This window comes from Biomphalaria glabrata, chromosome 14, assembly GCF_947242115.1.
Source record: "Biomphalaria glabrata chromosome 14, xgBioGlab47.1, whole genome shotgun sequence".
Taxonomy (NCBI): domain Eukaryota; kingdom Metazoa; phylum Mollusca; class Gastropoda; family Planorbidae; genus Biomphalaria; species Biomphalaria glabrata.
In genome coordinates, this window is record NC_074724.1 from 579005 (window position 1) to 601250 (window position 22246).

At 35.1% G+C, this 22246-nt stretch overlaps 2 protein-coding genes across 4 annotated transcripts in view; one reads left to right on the forward strand and one right to left on the reverse strand.

The window, feature by feature from the left end:
* LOC106051211 (ras-related protein ced-10-like) overlaps window positions 1-7088 on the forward strand; it is an 83199-nt gene extending 76111 nt beyond the window's left edge. For all 3 annotated transcript variants that reach the window (XM_056009542.1, XM_056009544.1, XM_056009543.1), the window contains exons 6-7: window positions 165-269; window positions 1027-7088. In XM_056009542.1, coding sequence (XP_055865517.1) covers window positions 165-269; window positions 1027-1203 — 282 coding nt within the window. In that variant the 3' untranslated portion in view covers window positions 1204-7088. The remainder of the gene's footprint in view (window positions 1-164; window positions 270-1026) is intronic.
* On the reverse strand, window positions 7072-20102 carry LOC106062175 (zinc finger protein ZPR1-like). The gene is made up of 14 exons (XM_056009541.1): window positions 19949-20102; window positions 18968-19130; window positions 18223-18384; window positions 17201-17285; window positions 17034-17104; window positions 16354-16440; window positions 14962-15002; window positions 13397-13553; window positions 12882-12948; window positions 11742-11902; window positions 9923-10033; window positions 8979-9068; window positions 7910-7978; window positions 7072-7242 (listed from the first exon to the last, which is right to left on the reverse strand). Exons 2-14 carry the CDS (start codon window positions 19103-19105, stop codon window positions 7123-7125), a joined length of 1359 nt encoding a protein of 452 aa, XP_055865516.1. The 5' UTR covers window positions 19106-19130; window positions 19949-20102; the 3' UTR covers window positions 7072-7122.
* Between the last annotated feature and the right edge of the window lie 2144 nt (window positions 20103-22246).

Below are 22246 nucleotides of genomic sequence, written 5' to 3' on the forward strand. Positions count from 1 at the left end.
CAACTCCTAGATACCCCACTGGTCCACAAATGAGATTGGACCAAAAGCGCTCTGAGCATGCCATAAGCATGAAAGTAGCGCTATATAAAAGCTATAATAATAATATTTCTTTCTTACCTTAGTAATTTAACATAAGTTAATGTTCTGTTGTTGTTTTTTTTCAGTGGTATCCAGAAATACATTACCATTGTCCCTATGCACCAATCATACTAATTGGGACAAAACTAGACATGAGGCAAGATAAAACTAAACAGAATGATCCTAAAAAGGTACAATTTTAATTGAATAAATATACAAAGACATTTCTTAAATTGATTCTTTGTTGAAAGTTTGTCAGTCTTTAAAATTAGGAAATAAAATTTCAGCTAATTTTCCCGATTTCTTGATGTCTCTTAACTTCATATGTATAAATGAAAATTGCCTAATTAATTTTTTCATGGTAAATTTTGTTCCTATACATCTTAATGATAATGCTTTAGTTTTAATCTAGCTAGGCCTGAATAGGTGTTCCATGAGCTGCTAGATAACTAACTAGTAGGCCACCATTTGAATTAATCTATTTTAAAAAATTAGCAAAGTGTTCAGCTAAATACTAAGAATGGGCAAAGTGTTCAGCGAAATACTAAGAATCTGCAAAGTGTTCAGCTCATTACTAAGAATCTGCAAAGTGTTCAGCTAATTACTAAGAATCCTCTAAGTGTTCAGCTAATTACTAAGAATCTGCAAAGTGTTCAGCTAAATATTAAGAATCTGCAAAGTGTTCAGCTAATTACTAAGAATATGCAAAGTGTTCAGCTAATTACTAAGAATCTACAAAGTGTTCAATTACTGAAAACGTTTGGGAAACACTGCCTTTGTGTGTTGAACTGCTGGGGCACCATACATTATCTATCAACCATCTCTCTCCATCTTTTTTTTGTTTGCTTGACTAGAATCTCTTGCAATCATATGCCTGTTCATTCTAAGATAAAATCTATGTAAAGGATTAAAATTCATTTTGAACTTCAAGTGATCATCTCGTTACAGATAGTGTCAAGGTCAGAAGGGGAGAAAATCAGCAAGTCTATAAAGGCAGTCAAGTATTTAGAGTGCTCTGCTCTTACCCAAGAAGGACTGAAAGAAGTATTTGATGAGGCAGTCAAGGCATTTTTATACAAAAAGACAAAGCAGAAACCAAACAACAATAAATGTTTGATGTTGTAGAGTTCCTTTGTCTCATAGAATTTTAGATGTCTATAGTCTTCAATGCATATATTGTATTAAATCATTATAAAGCTCTCATTGTGGCTGTGTTGTAGCTACTGACAGGCGGCAGTTGCTTTTTAATGATTGCAGAACTATTCTGAATAGTATTGACATATTGATACGCACATATTTTTAGTTTTTTTTTTTTTTTGTGTGAGTGTCAGATGTATTTGTACAATCTAGATAGAAATTCCAATTCAAAATAGGTCGACCTTTAAATTACCGCGTTATCATAATGAGACTAATCATTATAGAAGGCCTCACCACTGACCTTTGAGTCGCAACCGGTGGGCAGTGGAGGCCAATAGTTTGCTGCCATGTCACAGGTCTGTACAGGTCCACTTCCCACAGGATATAACGTCGCTGGTCAGGCCTTCTTGGACAATTGGTCTTTGTCATAGTCACTGACACAAAATGGCTGATATTGTTGTGTTATTGGTCTATATTATATTGGAAGCATTAAAGCTTTAAAATTGTGTATTTAGGGTTAGGTGTTATCGGTCTATATTATATTGGAAGCATTAAAGCTTTAAAATTGTGTATTTAGGGTTCATTTTTAAGATGGAAGTGTACTTGAAGATATCATTATGTAACAAATGTCTTGAAGAACTTTCTCACTCCTAAATGGTTATCGTTCATAGAAAATGAGTATTGAAGAATTGTTTCCTCATTGTAAATGATGCTTGAAGAGATGTTTTCTCATTGTTAAAAATGATTGAAAAGATGTTTCCTCAATGTTAATGATTGAAAAGATGTTTCCTCAATGTTAATGATTGAAGAGATGTTTCCTCAATGTTAATGCTTGAAGAGATGTTTCCTCATTGTAAATGATTGAAGAGATGTTTCCTCATTGTTAATGGCAATTGAAGAGATGTTTCCTCAATGTTAATGATTGAAAAGATGTTTCCTCAATGTTAATGATTGAAAAGATGTTTTCTCATGGTTAATGATTGAAAAGATGTTTCCTCAATGTTAATGATTGAAAATATGCTTCCTCAATGTTAATGATTGAAAAGATGTTTCCTCAATGTTAATGATTGAAAAAATGTTTCCTCAATGTTAATGATTGAAAAGATGTTTTCTCATTGTTAATGATTGAAAAGATGTTTCCTCTTTGTTAATGATGATCATATCATCAAACTCCATTTGAGTGATGGCTTGAGAGGCTCAAATCCTCTCTTGCAAAAGCCCTGGACAGAAACCCTGCTGTCTTGCATAGTGCATACATGTCACCACACCATACAGGTCGAGAATATTTGGTTTCCCAGACCTGTCAAGACGGAGATTAGCAAGTCTGGGGCAGTCAAAAAGAATATGAGACACTGTTTCCTCTTCTTCCTGGATGTTTCCACATTGTTGAAATAAAGGTTAAAGAAATGTTTCCTTTAGCCTGAAATTTCAAAGCTGTCCAACACGTTCCATCTTTTAATACTCTTGATACAGTCAAAAAAAATTTTTATTTGTAAAATTATCTACATTCATTGTTACCATTCATTCCTTTGTTATTATTATATTTTTAGCATCTTTAATTTGTAAAGAACCATTGAGTACCACCACAAACCCAGCCTAAATGGACTGTAGGATGCCCCAGATTGTGGGTTATCAAGACCTACTTGCTTACTTATTCCTGTGAACCCTGGATCCCCAGAGGAGAATAGGGCCGCAACTGCATCTCTCCACCGAACTCGCTTCTTTGCTACTTTCTTCTACTGCTCCCATGTCATTCCAGTGTCCTCAACCTCTTCCAGATTTGATTGGGCCTGCCCACTTTCCAGGCACGACATGGCCTAAATTGTGCCAATGTGCCTCAAATCAAAATCAAATCAAATCACTGCCCACTTTCCTCTATCCTTGCAGTTATTAAGAATGGTGTTAAACAAGAAACATAGCCTGTAGACCTCGATGTGTGTTTTCTTTTCTTGAGAGGACAACTGAGTATTGACTGATTAAGTATCCAGAAACAATAGAAGTAGCCTACATATTTTATGAAGACATGGAGACTTTAGCTTACGAACACTTAAGATTACAGAGACTTTACCTTATGAACACCTAAGATTACAGTACAGAAGTTTAACTCTTTCTCTCCTCAATTATTTACCACATTCTGGTGGAATCAACATTGGTATCGTCAGTTAGGAGAGAAAGAGTTAAGTACTTTAGCTGACAGACCTCAGGATTATACTTTATGATGGCATGAATCTTGTCTATAATAAAAAGTACTGTTTTTTAGCCCTGCTTTATTATGGCTAAGTTATTTGAACTGCCAGGTTATCAAGTGCTGAGTTTACTGAACTCTTATGATGTATATAGCTAATGTACAGTTTTATTGATAAATATTTTAGTTTTAAATTTTAGAAAAGGAACAATCACTTAGATATTCATCACTAGTCTTAGAACTGCATGGAATTTTTTTATTTGTTGAATAATGTTTCAAATTAAGTCCCTCTTGATTAAACCACTGATTTTATTTACTAGAAATATAGTGAGTTAAAGTAATAGGTATTCTTTTTACATAAATATCTGGCTAGTCAATTATTTTGTAATAACTTGATGCAAAACTAAAACAAAAGAAGATGCATTATGAATGTTTCTTTCACTGTGTTGGGGAATTTTTAACATGCTTTACCACATGTTTGTTTTTTCTACTAAGTAAATTGTTTCATGTATTCTTGTGTGCAACTTTTTAAATATCCATTTCAAAAAAAGTAGAAATTAATTGTTTAATAAATAACTGCCATTTTATAGAATCCAAGTCCCACAACTCTATTTTTTTTTTTACCATGCAGATCTGTTGACAATATCCACTTAAGCCACACCTACTTTTGTACTTGACTTTGGAGTATTGTTTTTAATTGTAGCATGTTTAAATTGCTTTATTTTGTTTTTAAATCTCTCACAAATGATAATAAAATAAAGATTTTGTTAATATTGACTAGTATTATTAAAATCTTTTTATATGTATGTAGCCATGAGTAGCTTCATTGCTAAGTTACATTATTATAATTACATTCTTAATATTGTTTCCATAATTCAATATTCATTAATGATGCTTTTGAATGCCATGTAAGAGTAGTACCATGTCAAGGGCCAAACCATGGGTCAAAGTTTGGGAATTCTAACCTCATGAATATGTTTTTAAATGTATGATATGAATATAGCATTTATATAAATATGTATGTGATATAATACGTCCATCCTAAATGTCAAAGACCAGCAACAAAGACTTGTCACTATATTACAATCCCACTTGGTTTGTTTTCATAACAAAATGTTTAATATTATTGATACAATATGTTGTTTTTTTTTTGCAAATGAATAGTTTATCTGATTTCCTGAAATTGCATGGTGCACTCCCTGCGTTGTTGATTTATTGATTGCTTCTTTCAAGACAAAGTCATGAACGCATTAAGAAACATGATTGTATATTTATAGTTTTTAACTTGTTGATTCTCTATTCACTACCGGAGAGATAGTGGGGAAAAAATGCAGGTTACAACTGGGTTTGCATAGTCATGTGAAACACAGCACTCATTGTTAGTCTTCAGAGTCAAAGGCATTGCCATTACCTGAGAGATAATCTCAGTGTTCAGGACAGGAAGGCATATGCCTTTAGTGCCCCAATATGCCATGCCTCTTTGCTCCCATTTTTGATTAGTGAATCTGCAAATACACCCCACCCCCTTTTTTCCCCATGAGATGACAACGGTAATCATAGTTATACTGCAACCAAGTAATTGCACAATGATTTCTTGTTCAGACTTTATTAGCATCTACTAGGAGTGTTATTTCATGTGGCTCTTACTAGATCTATTAGATGGTTTTTATCTGTATATTATATTCAACATCATTATCCGTCTGTCTCTTGAAGGTCTAATTTTGTCATAGGAGTGCTGTGACAGTTTACGTCACCAAATCCCTCCACTTTCCCAGTCAAAAGCTGTTTGTATAGGACATCAAGAGAGAGGCCGGTCCATCATTCTCCAGCCAGCATTTCTTTGGACGACCTTTCTTCGTGCTCTCTCCACTGTGTCTTGAAGAATGACTTTTGATAGTGAGTCGTGCTTACAGTATATTCTATTACATGAAAGTTTTCTGTTGTCCTATTTTCTATTGTCTTCCTGCTTGGTATTTAACAATATTTTTTAAAAATAAATTTATAAAATGCCTTATTTATGTTAAAGAATTATTAATCTGATGTCCATTCATGCAAATTATATCTTTTTTTTTAGTGCCTTTAAATGTTAAGGAACGTATTAAATGCCTATATATGTCCTATTAAATGCTTGACTAATGTTACAACTTTGTAATGTTATGTTTCCAACAGTATTTTTTATTTGATCAAGTGTCTTACCTCCCTGCAAGCAATCATAAGCATTCTGTTGCTGCTGTTCTAGAATTTGTTCCTTCGCATTGGTGCATTTACTTTTTTTCAAGTTATTTTACCGGCATGTATGTATATGTTGAAACCAGTGGGTCGGGGGTTTGAAACCTATGTTTATTTGCTTGTAAAATTTAGGCAACCATTATTGTAAGATTTTGTTTTAGAATTTACAACACTCTGTTTTGCATACCATTTTTTGTTAATTATCCAAGACATTGTAATGTTAAGCCTATTTGTTGTAGTTTTTGACTCAAAACTGTTTTTAGGTCTGAGTAAGTCCACTGAGGAGGCTGAATTAGTTTTGTGACATAACAAATTACAACCATTTTCTTCATTTCCTTCTCTGGTACATGTCTGGGGTCATTTAGAGGGGCTTGTTAGTCTTGACTGGCTAATCACCTAGAAAGGAAAACTCATAAATCCAAATCTCTGCTGCCTAATGGCTCTACCCTAACACGGAGTCAACCCCCTTAGGGAAAATCAGGAGCAGGTGGCCCTTATTTGCTTGCAGTTCCTGGTGCTACACGTTGGCAGAACCTGCAGCAAATCCCCAGCTGTATTGAAACCTGCTGTTCCTTTAGACACACCAGCTGCATGTCCAGGGAGGGGGAACAGTTAGGTGGGCAATATCATTCCAACCAAGGCTAATGCCCAGGCTTTTATTTCATTTCTATGAGATGATTCATAGTTACTTTGCAACTGAAGGAGGCAATAGAAAGACATGTTATGGCTAGGCTCATTTAGATCATGAGTAAAAAAAAAGTCTTCACCAAAACTCGACCTCAGGACTTTCTTTTCAGCAGCCAAGTCCCTAAGCCATTGGTGCCTAAAATTTTGTTTCCCAGATAAGCTCAGTGCTTAAAATTTTTATCTATAACTCTTTTTTTTTTAAAAACATACCACTTTGAGACCTTGTGATAAAAAAAAAATCATGTTTCTAAGACCCATGGTTTAGGAGGCTGTCATTTGACCATGAAAACAACCAACTACCTTTACTTTCCCCAACTAAAGTCAGGTACCCATTAGTGTTGCATGGACTTTAAGGGGTCCTGAAAATCCAGAATTTCAATATCCTAGTCTTTACCTATATTCGAACCCAAGATCTCTTGGTTCAGAAGCAAAGAGGTTTACCACTCAGCCCCCTATATTTAGAACTTATCATCAAATACATTTTTTTAGCAAAACAATTGGTCTAGTTTTATAAACTAAATTTCTGAATTTCTTTGCTATTTCTCAATACCAGTTTTGTACTTAAGTTTTGTTTTGTGGAATGTTTTTTCATTCATGTGCTTCTCATCACAACCAAGTGAAATGTTTCTAGAGCTGTTTATTTCATTCCAATCAAATTGGACTAATTACTGGCTTTCAAATCTTCCAATAAAACTGTACACTTTTACAAACATGCTTCTTGAGCTGAATTAAAAAAAAAACAACAAAAAAAAACATTTTGATATTTTCACAACTGTTGTTTTATTTGATTTCATAGCTTGTCAGGGTCAGTGCTCTTCGTAATTTTCTGTTTTCATGTCGTTGAGGCCCAGAGCTTCGTTTTGTTCCCAGGTTCGAGTGTACCTTGTTATGTTAAGCTGAGGGTCAGGGTCTGGAGCACACAGGCTCTGTGTAGAGAGAATACTTAATAGGTTAGTTCCTTTAGAGTCTCTGAGAGGTAGTTTGATACTACTAAAAAAAAATATGAACATAAACCATACCATATTCATGATATTTAAAAGTAAAGTAATCCATTTTTTCATAGGGCAGATGTTGTAAAGGTCATCTGTTTCTATGGCTGATGGTTAGTTAGGGTGTCCTATGGCCAGCCCAATGACCAATCTCTTTTTACTATTCCTGACAAACCTCAGGTACACATTTGAGTTTGGTGGACTCAAGGGTGTCCTAAATTCAAAATCCACAGTTTAACCAAGATTTCTATTTAATTTTGTTAAAAATAGCAAAGTGTTTCATGAAAATCAATGTCGTCTGTAATGTGTAATTTTAAGGATCAATGTTTAATATGTTCAATACAAAACTTGACAATCGTTTGAATTCAAGTTTTAACTAGCTTTAAGTCATTAGTTTTTCTAGCTGATTCCAATGACCCATGCTTGACCAAGACTTGACCAAGCTCTTTTGTCACAGCATCTAGAACATATGGAACATACAATGCAGTGACATACTCCTTAAAGTTTTGATTTTCTTGCACTAATTACCCAAATAAAATCAAGACTCGTTGCAGAAAGTAATTTTTTCCAAAACTTCAACTCATACATTTAAAATGAGTACTACCTGAATGAAACTGTTTCCTGATGGGTCATCAAGAACAAAGCGGGTGCCTTGACGTTTGCAGGACAAAATCTTTAAAAAAAAAAAAAAAGAAACATTTTTCAGCTAAAGTGATGATAGTCGCCCAGACATCAGCTGGTGATGTATATTAATGCATATCCATAACTAAATAATGTTTAGATTATAAAGTTAATCTAGATAAAAATATATTTCTAAATTAGTTGTTTTTCTTTACTGGGACGTTAACCATTTTAAAAAAATTTTCTATATTTTATAGGATAATGTCATCAGCGGTCAGGTAGTGTTAATACAATTTGTCTAATATTACACAATATGTTGCAGAAATATCCATGTGGGAAGTTACTGTTCTTTAATAGGAAAGAGAGTCTCATATATCCAGTGTATCAATGATTTGTTTACGTCAACACTAAAAGGGGCATAATTCAGGGATAACCTAACATTTAAAAAGGAAATAAAACCAACTTGCACCAGGATGTGTGGATGTAAATTTAAGACTGTCCTGATTTATACATATTGTACTAGGTCACAACACCTGAGATGAATTCCGATTGGTGACAAGGCAGGGAGACCTAGGTCTTCCGTAGTGCCCTGGTAAGGAACTCTGCTGTGCAGCGTAGTACCTAATAGCCTCCATACAGATATAGTTGACCACTGGAAACGTCTCCCTTCAGCTCACGGAGCAGCGGACACTCTTGTAAGACTTGCACCCCCGTTTCTTCTGACTTCCTGCAGTGTCGGCAACAAGCATCCAAATTGGGCCAGAACCGGGCAAAGTATGTACCATTGGGGCAGTGTTCCGTACGCCACTGCGCTATTATTGATGTTCCGACCGTTTTAGCCTCCATCACGGGTCCTCTCGGTTAGGGTGGCGCATGTGCTGCTAGACTCCCCTGGCAGTTTCAGTTTCATCCAAGGATTTCAACCATAGGTCACAACACCTACTTGGTCTGCCAAGAGCCTATCCTTAACGTATTAAAAAATTTGTTGTGTTTTTTTTTAGCTACTTATGAAATATTAAATAGAAAAAAAATCTCTCACAACATAAACTTACATCTTCGACATTCTGACAGAAATTTTTCAACTTCTCATTCACTTGTGCTTCAGTTGAGTCCCCTTGGAGGAATGGATTTAAATCTTTCAGCTAGAAATAAGAAGAAGACAAAGAAAGATAGTAAAAGAGATTTGTGTTAAACTTAAAAGAGGTGGAGCCCAATCATCATAGAAGGCCTGAAAACTACCTGCAACATGGCAACCTGTGGGCAGTGGAGAAATAGTTCAATACCACGTTACAGGACTGTACGATTTTATTTTTTTTAAAAAGAAGAAAAAAGATATTCATCAGTTAAAATGACAAATCGAAATGAGTGGAAAAAGATTTTTGACTTGACATGAAAAAATCTCTTAAATAAAACATGTTACTTTAATTTATTAACATCCCAGACTATCATAGCAAGATAATACTTTGAAATAACGTCAAAAGGAACAGCACAATTTACATTTACCAACTGAATTCATTTAAATATTTCTTTTCTGTTTTTAACAACCTACGGATGTTTAACAAGTTAAGGATGTTTAACAAGCTAAGGATGTTTAACAAGCTAAGGATGTTTAACAAGTTAAGGATATATAACAAGCTAAGGATGTTTAACAAGTTAAGGATGTTTAACAAGTTAAGGATATATAACAAGCTAAGGATGTTTAACAAGTTAAGGATGTTTAACAAGTTAAGGATATATAACAAGCTAAGGATGTTTAACAAGTTAAGGATGTTTAACCCTTAAAACGCGTGTGGTAATTTAGCCTCTAAATATCAGAATTGTAATTCCATTTTGTATGCACTCATTGTAAAACAACTCAGCACTTAAAAGGTTAACAAGCTAAGGATGTTTAACAGGTTAAGGATGTTTAACAAGTTAAGGATGTTTAGCATTTATCACAGGATTTTGCTGGGGAAGATTTAAAAGATTGTAACACATCAACTTTTCATCAGCCTACCTGATTTTTAACATCCATTAGCAGGCCTTCAATTGTTGTAAATTTACCACCCAGTGTGCCCATCTCCATCTCAAAGTCTAGTTCAGGTATACTCAGCGTAGCCAGCTCACTCTGTGGACATATGGTATGGGTTGATGAGTCCTTCAACAAAGATTAATCCAGTCAATGCTGTTTTAAAGTTTGCCTTCATCTATATGTGTTAGCATCATTACCATTATTAGTGTCTTCATATATATATATATATGAAGACAATAAAAATGGTAATGATGCTAACACATATATATATATATATATATATATATATATATATATATATATATATATATATATAAAGCAAATTGAACACAGGTGAATGAAAAAAGGCAATTTCCATTTCTTTACTGGAGACTCAGCTTCCAAACCTAAAACTTAGTTGAATCACCAGTGTTGAAAACACTTTTAAGATATCTCAAATGGACTGGGTTCACGGGCGGACTGGCTATACGGGCATTCAGGCAAATGCCCGGTGGGCCGGTACCCAAATGTGCCATTAGGGCCACCGAAAGGATTTTGAGTGTAGGTATACCTATAATTGGATGCTCATCATATGATATGCAAATTATGGGCCTGATTGTATAGAAATGCCCAGGCCGATTTTGACACCCAGTCCGCCCCTGACTGGGCTTTATTATATCTTATCTTATAAAATACAGGCGTTACTTCAAAAAAGAAGATGATTACGTCCTACACATGCATATTAATCAATGACTTAAATTATACCAAGTCAATGGTTTTCCTCGCTGGCTCAGGCTCCATGCTCTAATAGCACTACGGAAGAGGGAGCATTTGTGTAAATGTCTCCTAGCATATGGAATGAGGAATATGCCTTTATCTTTGTGTCTTTCTGAGTATTTTATTGGGTTTTGTTTTTGTATTTGAAGATTTTGGTTCAGTGTTTTATGAATTATTAGTACTTTACTTTTAAGTCTTCTATCCTGAAGGCTTTCTAAATTTAGTGATTTTACTAAAGGTGTTACTCTAGTCAAATGTGAATATTAATTTGTTTTAAATCTCACTGCTCTATTTTGTATCTGTTCCCATTTAAAACCGTAAACCACATCCTCTTTGAATGCCCCTCCCTAATCCACCTTAGGCAGACCCTACTTCCACTACAGCCCAACATAACCAACACCCTGTACGGCAGTGCTGAACAACTGAAGAAGAAAGCACACTTTTTTCCTTGGCACAGTCTGCAATAGAGCTCACAGCTCAGCAGCAATGAAGCTGGCTATAAGAAGAAGAAGAAAAGTATCTGTTTCAGTTTCTCTATGTATTTTGAAGTTAAGGGTTCCCAAACCGATGATGCATATTCTAGTATTTGGCCTTACCAAGGATAAATAACTTGGTTTATGGTGGTTGTTCATTTGTTTAAAGAAGAAATGATATCATTTAATTACTTGAATATGATTAATATACATAACATTGTTACTCATTGAGAATTATTATTTTAATAGGATTTATGTGTCAATTCTATTATCGGTTAAAATAAAGCAGGTCTACACGACTGGAAAGCTGATTATCTCCCTTACACCCAGTATCATGAGGTTCAGTAAAGGTATTGGCCCTTGGATATCCTCCATGTACAAATCTATTAACTCCTTGGCACCTTACTGTGCTACATATCAGAATGAAGAAGGAGACATATCATAATGAAGTCTGCAAATGTCAGGGATTTGTAAGTATAAAATGCTTAAAACACAAGTGGTTCTCAAATGACAACAGGCTGAGAACCAATATGTTTTGCATGTATTGTAATGATATGCTCCACCAGGTCACTGACCTTCAAAACATCTCGAGACAAGTCCTCCTGGGTGTTGATGATCAGCTCCATCCTCTGGCCCAGTTCCTCTATGCCACCTGCACTCTTGACCTCATTGTCACGATGACCGCACTTATCACAGTTTGTAGCCATGATGACAACTTCTTTAAAATGCGGAATATCTTAATTAAACCATTAAGGACATTTTATTTTTAAAATAGCAACATTGTTCAAAGGTTAAGGGCCATAACTTACAACACTGTCCATCTTAGAATAGTTCCCTTTTCAGACCTTGCGATCTATAGGGCAGATGATGTAAAGGACATCTGTTTATGTTAACGAAGGTGTCATGTGGCCAGCAAAACTACCAACCGCCTTTACTTTCCCCAACTAATGTCATGTACCCAATAGAGCTGGGTGGCGCCCAAAGATCCAGAAGTTAAAAATCCCAGTCTTCAGCAGGATTCGAACCCGGGACCTCGGCTTAAAAACTAAGTCATCCACCACGCCTCTCAATCTTAGAATGCCCTAATTTAATTCCCTTCATACATGGAATTTGTGGCCAAGTGGCACAAAACTCTTGATTACCTATCAAGAGGGTGAGTTTGAATACTGGGTCATGCTAAGCACAGAAACCTTCTCCCAGATACCCCCTCCCCCCTGTCACAGTCTCAGTGGACATAGCCTGATTTAATGTTCACCTCATGTTAAGAGGTTAAAAGACATGTGGAATTCCTGATGTAGAAAACAGGAAGTAGAATGAATGAAGTTGACTTTGAGTTCAGTCAAGTGTGTCAAGTGTTATCCTCTGGACGAGGCAGTCAAATATGATTTTAGTAGTTGCATTTTAGTTGAGTTGCAACTCTGAGTTAAGAAGTATCTTTTGGGCAGTTGATGCCCAGTTGACTGGGCCATATAGCACTGAGCTCTGCTATGGCATGAAGGATGCACTATACAAAAGTAATTTAAAATATTTTTTAAAAAGACCCAATGACCTCAACATCGCAGCAAAGCCAACACTGTAAGGCAGCGCAGAGCAACTAAGAGCAACAGATAAACCAAGCACAGAAAGAAAGAGAGCCAAACAGCAAAAGTCTTAATGAAGTGGGACAAGAAGGAACAAACCTTATTTTATATTTCAACAATTGAACCAAAGGATACTGACTACCTTCATATGCGTATCACAGGGTGAACCACACCGTGGGCAATTTGTTTGGAAGTTGAGTACCTGGACATGGAGAGAATAGTTTATAATCTATTAACAAAACAAAACAAAACCATAAAAACAATGTGAAAGATGGAAGGATGGAAAGATGGAGTGATGAAAAGATGGAAGGATGAAAAGATGTAATGATGAAAAAATGAAAAGATGGAATGATGGAAAGGTGGAAGGATGGAATGATGGGAAGATGGAATGATGTAAAGATGGAATGATGGAAAGATCGAAGGATGAAAAGGTGGAATGATGAAAAGATGGAATGATGAAAAGATGGAATGATGGAAAGATAGAAGGATGAAAAGATGGAATGATGAAAAGATAGAAGGATGAAAAGATGGAAGAATGAAAAGATGGAAGAATGAAATGATGGAAGGATTAAATGATGAAAAGATGGAATGATGAAAAGATGGAAGGATGAACTGATTACACTAAGAGTTTTGTTCTCAGATTTTTGTACCTCATTCTGAGAATTAAAACCTTCTCCATCATCTTGTCCTATGACTTGATTGCTGGGAGCAGATTCTGTTTCCTCTGGAATTCCCAGTTCCAAATCTTGTTGCCTAGTCCTAGCATAATGTGCTACAACCAGTTCTGGGTCTTTGTTAGGTGCATGTCTGTACACTGATTAAGGAGAACTATCAATTGAAACCAAAACAACAAATCAATTTGTTTTTTTCTCTCTCAAAGCGTGATCGAGAGGCCAAGTGCGCTTGAACTTGGCTTGGCTACCTAGAAGGGGGCTCGAGGTTCGACACCCGACTCGGGCAGAGTTGTGTTTACTGAGCGCCTGAAGGCAGCACGGAAAACAACTCCTAGATACCCCCTCCCCCCCACTGGTCCACAAAAGGGATTGGACCAAAAGCGCTCTGAGCATGCTATAAGCATGAAAGTAGCGCTATATAAAAGCTATAATAATTATTTCTGTAACCTCACACAAATATTCCCAATCATTCCATTCGTTACTCGAAAAATGAAACGAAGAAGATAGAAACAAATACAAATCAGCTTCAAGATTTCTTTCTTTGGCTAGTATACACTCATCTTGTTGACTACATTTTTTCCTATAACATCACAAGTCAATAAATTCCACCCCCCACCTATTTTTACTAGAGTAAGTCACTGGTTCTAGCTTTGTTCAGTGACAACCCATTTTCACAAAACTCAATATTTATACACAAATATTTTGATGTCACCAGAAACAAATCTAAGCATAAAATCTGATCAAGAATAAATATAAATATTAGATATAATACCTAATTTATTATTACATTCTGGTAGGTAAAGTGAAAGAAGATTTTTTTTCTTTTACCTCACATTTAAGATAAGATAGATAATTTTTATTGATCCAATCAAATGGAAATTCAGTTACAATTGACAACTTCAGCGTAACTCCTGTAACAATAACATTCTAGATGCAAATACTAACAACATTCACTAACGAAACACATTCATAATCAGCGCTTTATGAATTAGACTTCTATGATCTTCTCGATGATGACAGATTATCTTGTAACACTCTGACCGACAGTGGGATGAAGGAGTTTTAAAATCTTTCTGTTTTAGTTATGTAATAGTGGAATTTAGTGCTAAAAAGTCATCAGCTATTATTGTTGGCTTCTTAAGAGGGGAAGACAAAGGCCAGACCCAACAAGGTGAAGATCGGTAAACAAGAGGCTAAGAAGCCAGGACAGACATGGACCCAGCTGAGGGCAATGGCTCATAACAGAGTCCAATGCAGAGTGCTGGGAGTCAAAAGGATGGCTGCCTGGTCGTGCGGTTTGCGCGCTGGACTGTCGTTTGGATTTATCGACGGTCGAGGGTTCAAACCTTGCCCGCTCCCATCCCCCGTCGTCCTGATGGAGGTTTGGACTAGGAAGTAAACTATCTTCAACTCTGAAGGAACATACGAAACATGTAAAACAAACAAAAGGAATATGTTGAAAACGTCAAGTCTCAAAAGGGAATTTCCACTATAAATAATAGATTGATTTTTTGGGTGACAGTGCACTTATAAAAGGATACGGATTCTCCAAAAAGCTATTTCCTGAAGGATCATCTAGGATCTGAAAAAAAAAAAAAAAAAAAAAAAAAGACAATAGCCTGTTTTAATCAAATACAAAATTTAAAAGCCTTGGAGGAGCTATTGATTCCCAGTGCTAAATGTATAACCGTTTTCATGAGAATAAACTAAAAACACAAAATGCAAGTTTTGTGAGGTTAGATTAGACGTCTGCCTTTAAAACTTTCAAGCAATGATCCTTTCCTCTTTATGTAATGAATAATGAAAGTAATAAATAGCTGATATAGGTAATGTAAGTTTACATATTTATGGGTGGTTCAAATAATGTATTGATTGGTGATGCTAATAATTGTATTCCTGTGTAGTATTTACTAATTTCTGTGTTTTATCAATTAATAATAAAATTCATCAAAGCCAAAATTCAGAATCGGTCTACTACTCTTTAAATATTCAATATGGATTTATATATATGTATTATTTTATAGAAAACAAATAAAACAATAAGTCAAATTTAACAAACTTAATACCTAAAACACAACATATTTTCAAGCCCTACATTCCATTTTTCTCACTAGCATGTACACTGTGCTATGGTTAAACTTGATTGAAAAAAGAGTTTAATGACAAAATGAAAAAAGTTGTAAATAAAATTTAAAAAATGCTATTTTCTCATTTTTGACTTCTGCAGCAAAAGGATCTATTGAAGACCTATCAGATGAGATAGAGACCATCAATGAGTGAAACCTAAGATTCACTAGTGTTTTGTGCAAAACAGTCTGGAATATCCTTAATGGGCCTTTAAGAGTGCCTCTTAAAACTACACTGACACAGAAACACATTTAAAATATTGAATAAAAACACTGGTCTCTGGCAGGATAAGAACCCAGGATGTCTGGATAGAGCGTATTATGATCCCTCAACCTTCAAGAATCATGTTTTTAGTAATTAAATGTACAACATAAACTCCTGGTGGTAATTAGCTTCTGAAAAAGAAGGCTAGAGAGCTAGACAAAGACTGCAGCACATACCATTAGGACCCACAGAAAAGTTACCAGGGAAGAAAGCAGCATAAGGCTAAAATAAAACTTAAAAAGGCAGCTGGTAGACAATGGCTTTACCTGCATCAGATATGACAAAATATGCAAGTCACAGCCAGGTCTTACAGCCATTTAAAATATTCCTGTCTTCAGACTTGAAGAAAATATCTTATTATTACTATTATTATTATTACTATTATTATTATCACTTGAAACAAATCTAAATTTAGAAATCAAATTAAAAGATCTTTATTAGTACATAAAATTGCATTTGTTCTAAATGACCACAATCAGTGTCAACACAACAACAGAAAAACACAGAGCAGTTAGTCAAACTAGTACAACAGAACTACTTACAAATTGAAAAGGTTCTTGAACCAATTTTAACTCTTGTAATTTTTTGACAAACTCTTCTATCCTCAATGCTACATCTGGATGTTCCATCTGACCATGGGGGGAAAAAAATATACCAAATTCATAAATACTGAATACAAACAACTGAAGACAATGGGAGAAAAAAAAATAGTGAATACATTTGTCAACAAAAAAGTATGATATTTTCTAATAAAAAAATAATTTGCTTTTGTTTAACAGACATTTTCCATTCACAGGTAGAATTTTCACTACACGAATATAGCACAACAGTTATGTATAGGCAAGTGAAGAGAACCTGAGTTATTCATAATTCCTTTTTAGTCAGTGTCTGACAAATAAAGACAATTGTTTTATTTTATTAAAAGAAATATTAGAATACTTCCTTAAAATTAAGTTGTAAAAATATATCATTGTTTTTTAAATAAATTAACTAAGTAATTTGGCCTAAAAAAAATCACTGTTACCATATTGATGCTGCACTATTTATAATTAACCATAAAAATATATTTTTAGAGTATGCTATCAACTTCAAGTTGGTCCAAAATTTAGTCTACATTTAAATAAAACTTGACGTAAACGAAATAGTCAAATATTTCGTCTCAATTTGTCGAATATCTTTTGTAAACTATCAAACCAAAATGACGAATCAAACAGCTCTGTACCTTACGCTGTTCTTGTTGCTGTTCTAATCCTTCTATTGCATTGTTGATTACACCCTCAATGGTTGTTATACCTGGAAAGAAGGAGAAATAGCTATAAGTTCACTATTTAAAATAAAACACTAAATACTATCAGGTATCATTCGTTTCATTCTCTGCTAGGTACTCACAGGATTTTCCTGCTGAAATTTCAAAGTCGAGCTTTGGAATCTTAACAACAGCATGCTCAGTTTTTACCACTTGACGATTCAAGTCCTGGAGATAGGGATTCAAAATCATTCAATAATAGGTTTTACAATTTTGGTAGAGAGTAAAAACATTTATAAAATCTATCAGTCTATGTGTTTGCAGGAGAAGATGACCTTTAATAATGAAACAACCCTCCAAACAGGTCACAACAAAACGAGACAACACATGTTGCTGAAACTGAAAATTGGAAAATGCAAAATATGCACTTGTGGAGTGTCACCGAAGAATACAGACCATCTCCTTCATAGCTGCATACTTTATGAAGAAGCTTGAAAGAGTTATTGGACCCAGAAGAAAAATAGTATTGAAAGCTGCCTTAATTGGAAATGACTGTACAGATTCCTCAGTAGAGGACTTGTCATCTTAACCCTCCAACATGATAATGAGAATGCAGAGAAGAAAAATTATGAAATGGCAAGTCTATCCCAGGTGAGAAGTGGCTTCAGACATTGCTAGATCTTGGTGGAGACAGCTTGCCTCTCAATGCGCTGAACGGCACAGGAGGTTCTAAGTCTAAGTCTGTCTAGGTCTGTATTGTTTAAAAGTTATCAGTGAGCCAAGTGATCTTTAAAGTGGTAACTTTTGTAATCTTACTGCCACAAGCTGTAACATCTAGATATCAAACATTCAGCCTTAGAGCAAGTATCCTCTGACACTTTATTTTAAGATTTATTTTTAATGGCTTGAAGTTATACTTGCTTCATGAGAACACTGCAAACAATTGTTCAATTCATGAGAAAACCCAAAACACTTGTTCAATATCTACTTCATATTGCTCTGTAGATCATATTTAAAAATGAACAAGAAATATATATGGCAAACATTGATATTGATCTATAAAATACATATATTAAAACACATTGATATAGATTTATAGATCTATATACATATATATCAAAACACATTGATATAGATTTAAAAATAAAGTGTCATCACAACAAACCTTAGTTTTTTTCACATTAAGTTTATAAGCCACACCCCTGTCTTGAATGGTTCCACCAGGTTGGAGCTCAGCATTCTTATTCCCACAGTAATCACAAGCAAATGATGACACTATCACCTCTCTGAAGAATGGAATTTTGGTGAGGAAGATTCGAGTCATACCCTGTCCAAGTAAAGTAAAAAAAAAGTAAAATACTCCTTTCAGACACTGCAATCTATGGGGCAGATGATGTAAAGGTCATCTTTTTCTGTGGCCTACGGTTAATGAGGGTGTCATGTGGCCAGCAAAATGACCAACTGCTTTTACTTTTACTTCCGGAACTAATGTCAGGTACCCATTAGAGCTGGGTGGACTCAGAGGTGCCCTAAAGATCAAAAAATTAAAATTCCTCGTCATTATCAGGATTCAAACTCCTGCGCTCTTCCGTTCATGATTCAAGCATTTTACCACTCTTCATGCTCTGTTTAAAGATATAAATGCATTTATTTTTAAAATTAAATTATTTATACTTTTAATTTGTATTTATAAATGTCTCTTGTAAACATGTTAGAAAACTGCATTTCTTATTCTTGTAAAGTAAAATTACTCTGTTTAAAGATATAAATGCATTTATTTTTTTGCAAACATTTTTTTAAATTTAATTTGTATTTATAAATGTCTCTTGTAAACATGTTAGAAAACTGCATTTCTTATTCTTGTAAAGTAAAATTACCTGATTGTAAAATTACCAACTTTGTAAAATTACCTGTTTTTCACAGTTCATGCAGAGACTTTCCATCTCGGTGATCTCAGGGTCATAGTCTTCAGCTGTTATTTCTCTAAACAATGGTTTAGTCAGGGTATCACTGGACGCAATGACTTCCTCAGAGCCACTCATCTTCATAGATCTTTTGCCACACTGTACACAACTAAACAATGACAAATATTTTTTTTAAGTGTTAATTTCCCACAAACTTCAGAAATTGTGTGGAAAGAGGTCTATGAACAGCAGAGTACCGAAAAAAGGAGACAGCATATACTGATACAGAAAACAAAATGGAATGTCAAGATAATAAAGTTAAGTGTTAATACTAGTTATATTAATTAGCCTTAGCTGTTTTAAGTATTTACTCAACCAAGGTCTACTGACACACACAGTCGCACTCACACAATGACAGTAGATTTTGAGTAGATATAACTATAATATTATACGTTACTAGTCTAGAACATAAGTAAAGTAAAAGTTATGACTAACAGTGTAAGTGTAGATCTATAATTGTGTATTACACTGTATTTGTACTGGTTTGTATTCAGTCAGTGTCTTGTGGTATTATTTCAGTTTAACTGTAGTCTGTAGTTCTGTGGGCACTGTTACTGTTACTGAGTGTTAGTGTTACAGTAGTAGTAGTAGTGATTGTTACTGACTGCTGTACTTACTAAGTTACTTACGTTACTAACTTAGTAAACTTAGTTAACTTAGACTTAGGTTTTAGTTACATTATTTATCATTATGATTAGTCATGATTAGTTAAGTTACAATTAGATCTAGTACTTCACTCAGTCTACAGTCTACAGTACTCTACAGACACTAGTCACTAGTAAGTACTACTACTGCTTACAGTGTAACTACAGTAACTTAAGTAACTACACTACTGTACTGTATAGTGTAGCAGCAATTTTAACAAGAGATCACAAGACTAAAATATTAATATAGTGATTACATTGTCTAGATTCTAGATTTACTTACAATTCAAGAGTCACGGAAATTGGAAAAAATTAAAATAAAGAAAGATCTAGACTCTAATTCTAAGCACGATGGACAGTCACTTGTGAAAGTTTGTGATAGTTACGTTTCCATAATATTGCACTAGCCTAGATCTATAGATCCAAATGTATATTGAGTTCTCCAATGTTCTTAGCACCAACCTAAATATAATTAGATCTAGATCCAGATTTAGGTCTGTGCATGGTTTGTGTGTGTCTGTGGTTCTCAAATTATTATTATTTTTATACTGTATAACATACGAAATAAAACAACCTAAATTATTATTTTTTGTTTGTATAAATCAGTGATCGAAAATTTCGGTGACTCTTTGACTCCTTGGCAGCAGGTCATCCACGAAATGTTTAGTGCTGGGGATGTTTATTATTTATTAACTTGCCTTGTATGAGACGCACTGGCGTAGCTTTGGTATATGACGCACGGTGCGGTAGCTCTCATCATCATCATCATCATCATTCCTTTGAGTTCCTCATGGAACATAGGGCCTCGACATAAACACGCCACTCTCCACGGTCTCTTGCTAGCTTTTTGATGGTGTCCCAGCTCTTCCCGGTCTTCTCTGCTTCTTCAAGTACACTGCGTCGCCATGTTCTTTTTGGTCTTCCTCTGCGTCTTGTTCCCTGGGGGTTCCACTCTATGGCCTGCCTAGCTCTGTTGCTGGTATCTTTTCTAAGGGTGTGACCAATCCATCTCCACTTCCTCTCTAAGATCTGCACTTCTATATTTTTCTGTCCACTCATCTCCCACAGTTTGGTGTTTTCTACTTTGTCATACCAGTGTATTTTTAGGATATTTCTCAGGCATCTGTTGATGAAGGTCTGTATTTTTTTTGTTGTGGCTTCAGTTGTTCTCCATGTTTCAGAACCATACAGTAGGACAGCCTTGACATTAGAATTAAAGATTCTTAGTTTAGTCTTGTTTGAGATGTAAGGAGATTTCCAGGTTGGTTTTAGCTGTGTAAATGTCTGACGTGCTAGATTTATACGGCGTTTAATGTCTTCATCTGTTCCACCTGATATACTGACTACACTCCCAAGGTATATAAAATTTTCTACTTGGTCTATTGTCTGAGAATCCAATACTATGTCTCCACTTTGTTTATTGTTTACTTTAAGTACTTTAGTTTTTTGGTGGTTTATTTTGAGGCCTACTCTTTTTCCTACTTCGCTTAAAGCTGTGACCTTTTCTTGCATATCCTGTAGTCTGTGTGATAATAGGGCTATGTCATCAGCGAATTCCAGATCTTCCAGCTTTTGTGTGAGAGTCCATTGGATTCCTTTCCCTGCGTTAGAGTAGGCTTCTTTTGTGACCCAATCCAGTACTAGAAGGAACAGGAGTGGTGAAAGAAGACATCCCTGTTTGACTCCTGTTGTGACTGGAAATTCCTCTGACAGCTTGCCACAGTGGGTTACTTGGCAGGTGAAACCATCATAAAGGTTCTTGATTATGGTTATTATTTTATTGGGGATCCCATAATGTCTCATTACTGTCCAGATAGATTCTCTGTCGACACTATCAAAAGCTTTTTCAAAGTCAACAAAAGTTGCATAGAGAGGAGATTGCCATTCGACACATTGTTCTACAATTATCCTGAGTGTAGCTATTTGGTCAGCACAAGATCTCCCTTTTCTGAATCCGGCCTGTTCTTCCCTTAGGTGTTCATCACATGCTCCCTTTATTCTGTTTAGTAGGATTCTGCTAAAAATCTTGCTTGGTACTGACAGCAAAGTGATGCCTCGCCATTTCTCACATTGTGATAGATCTCCACTCTTTGGTATTTTAATTAGCAAGCCCTTTTTCCACTCACCCGGAGGTGTTTCTGTTAACCAAATTTTGTTGAATAGTTTGTGCATTTGGTCAACTATTTCACTACCTCCTTCTTTTAGGACTTCGGGTGGTATGTTGTCAATTCCAGCTGCTTTACCTGTCTTCATTTGTTTGAGTGCATTCCTTATTTCTTCTTTTGTTATTTCTTCCATGTTTATGTCTAGTGTTGGTCCTGCATTTAGATCTGGTGGATTTCGTGATTTAGGTCTATTGAGCACTTCTTGAAAATATTCTTTCCATCTTTCAAGTTGTTCATTTATTGAAGAAAGTAGTTTTCCGTATTTGTTTCGGACTGGAACATTGCAATTAGCCTTTTTGGTACTGAGAAGTTTGGTGATTTTGTATAGTTGTTTTATATCTCCTTTACCTGCTGCTTCTTCTGCCTGTTCTGCCAGATTATTGTAAAATGATCGTTTGTCTTGTCTAAGCATTTTG

Excerpts from the sequence above, each read along its gene's own strand:
- LOC106062175 (XM_056009541.1), bottom strand. The coding sequence starts at position 19,105 with ATGAAGATGAGTGGCTCTGAGGAAGTCATTGCGTCCAGTGATACCCTG. Across the intron at positions 11,903-12,881 it reads TACGCATATGAAGGTAGTCA|ATATTCCGCATTTTAAAGAA; the intron begins GTATCCTTTGGT and ends GGTTTAATTAAG. Across the intron at positions 7,243-7,909 it reads CAGGAAACAGTTTCATTCAG|AGCCTGTGTGCTCCAGACCC; the intron begins GTAGTACTCATT and ends CTCTCTACACAG.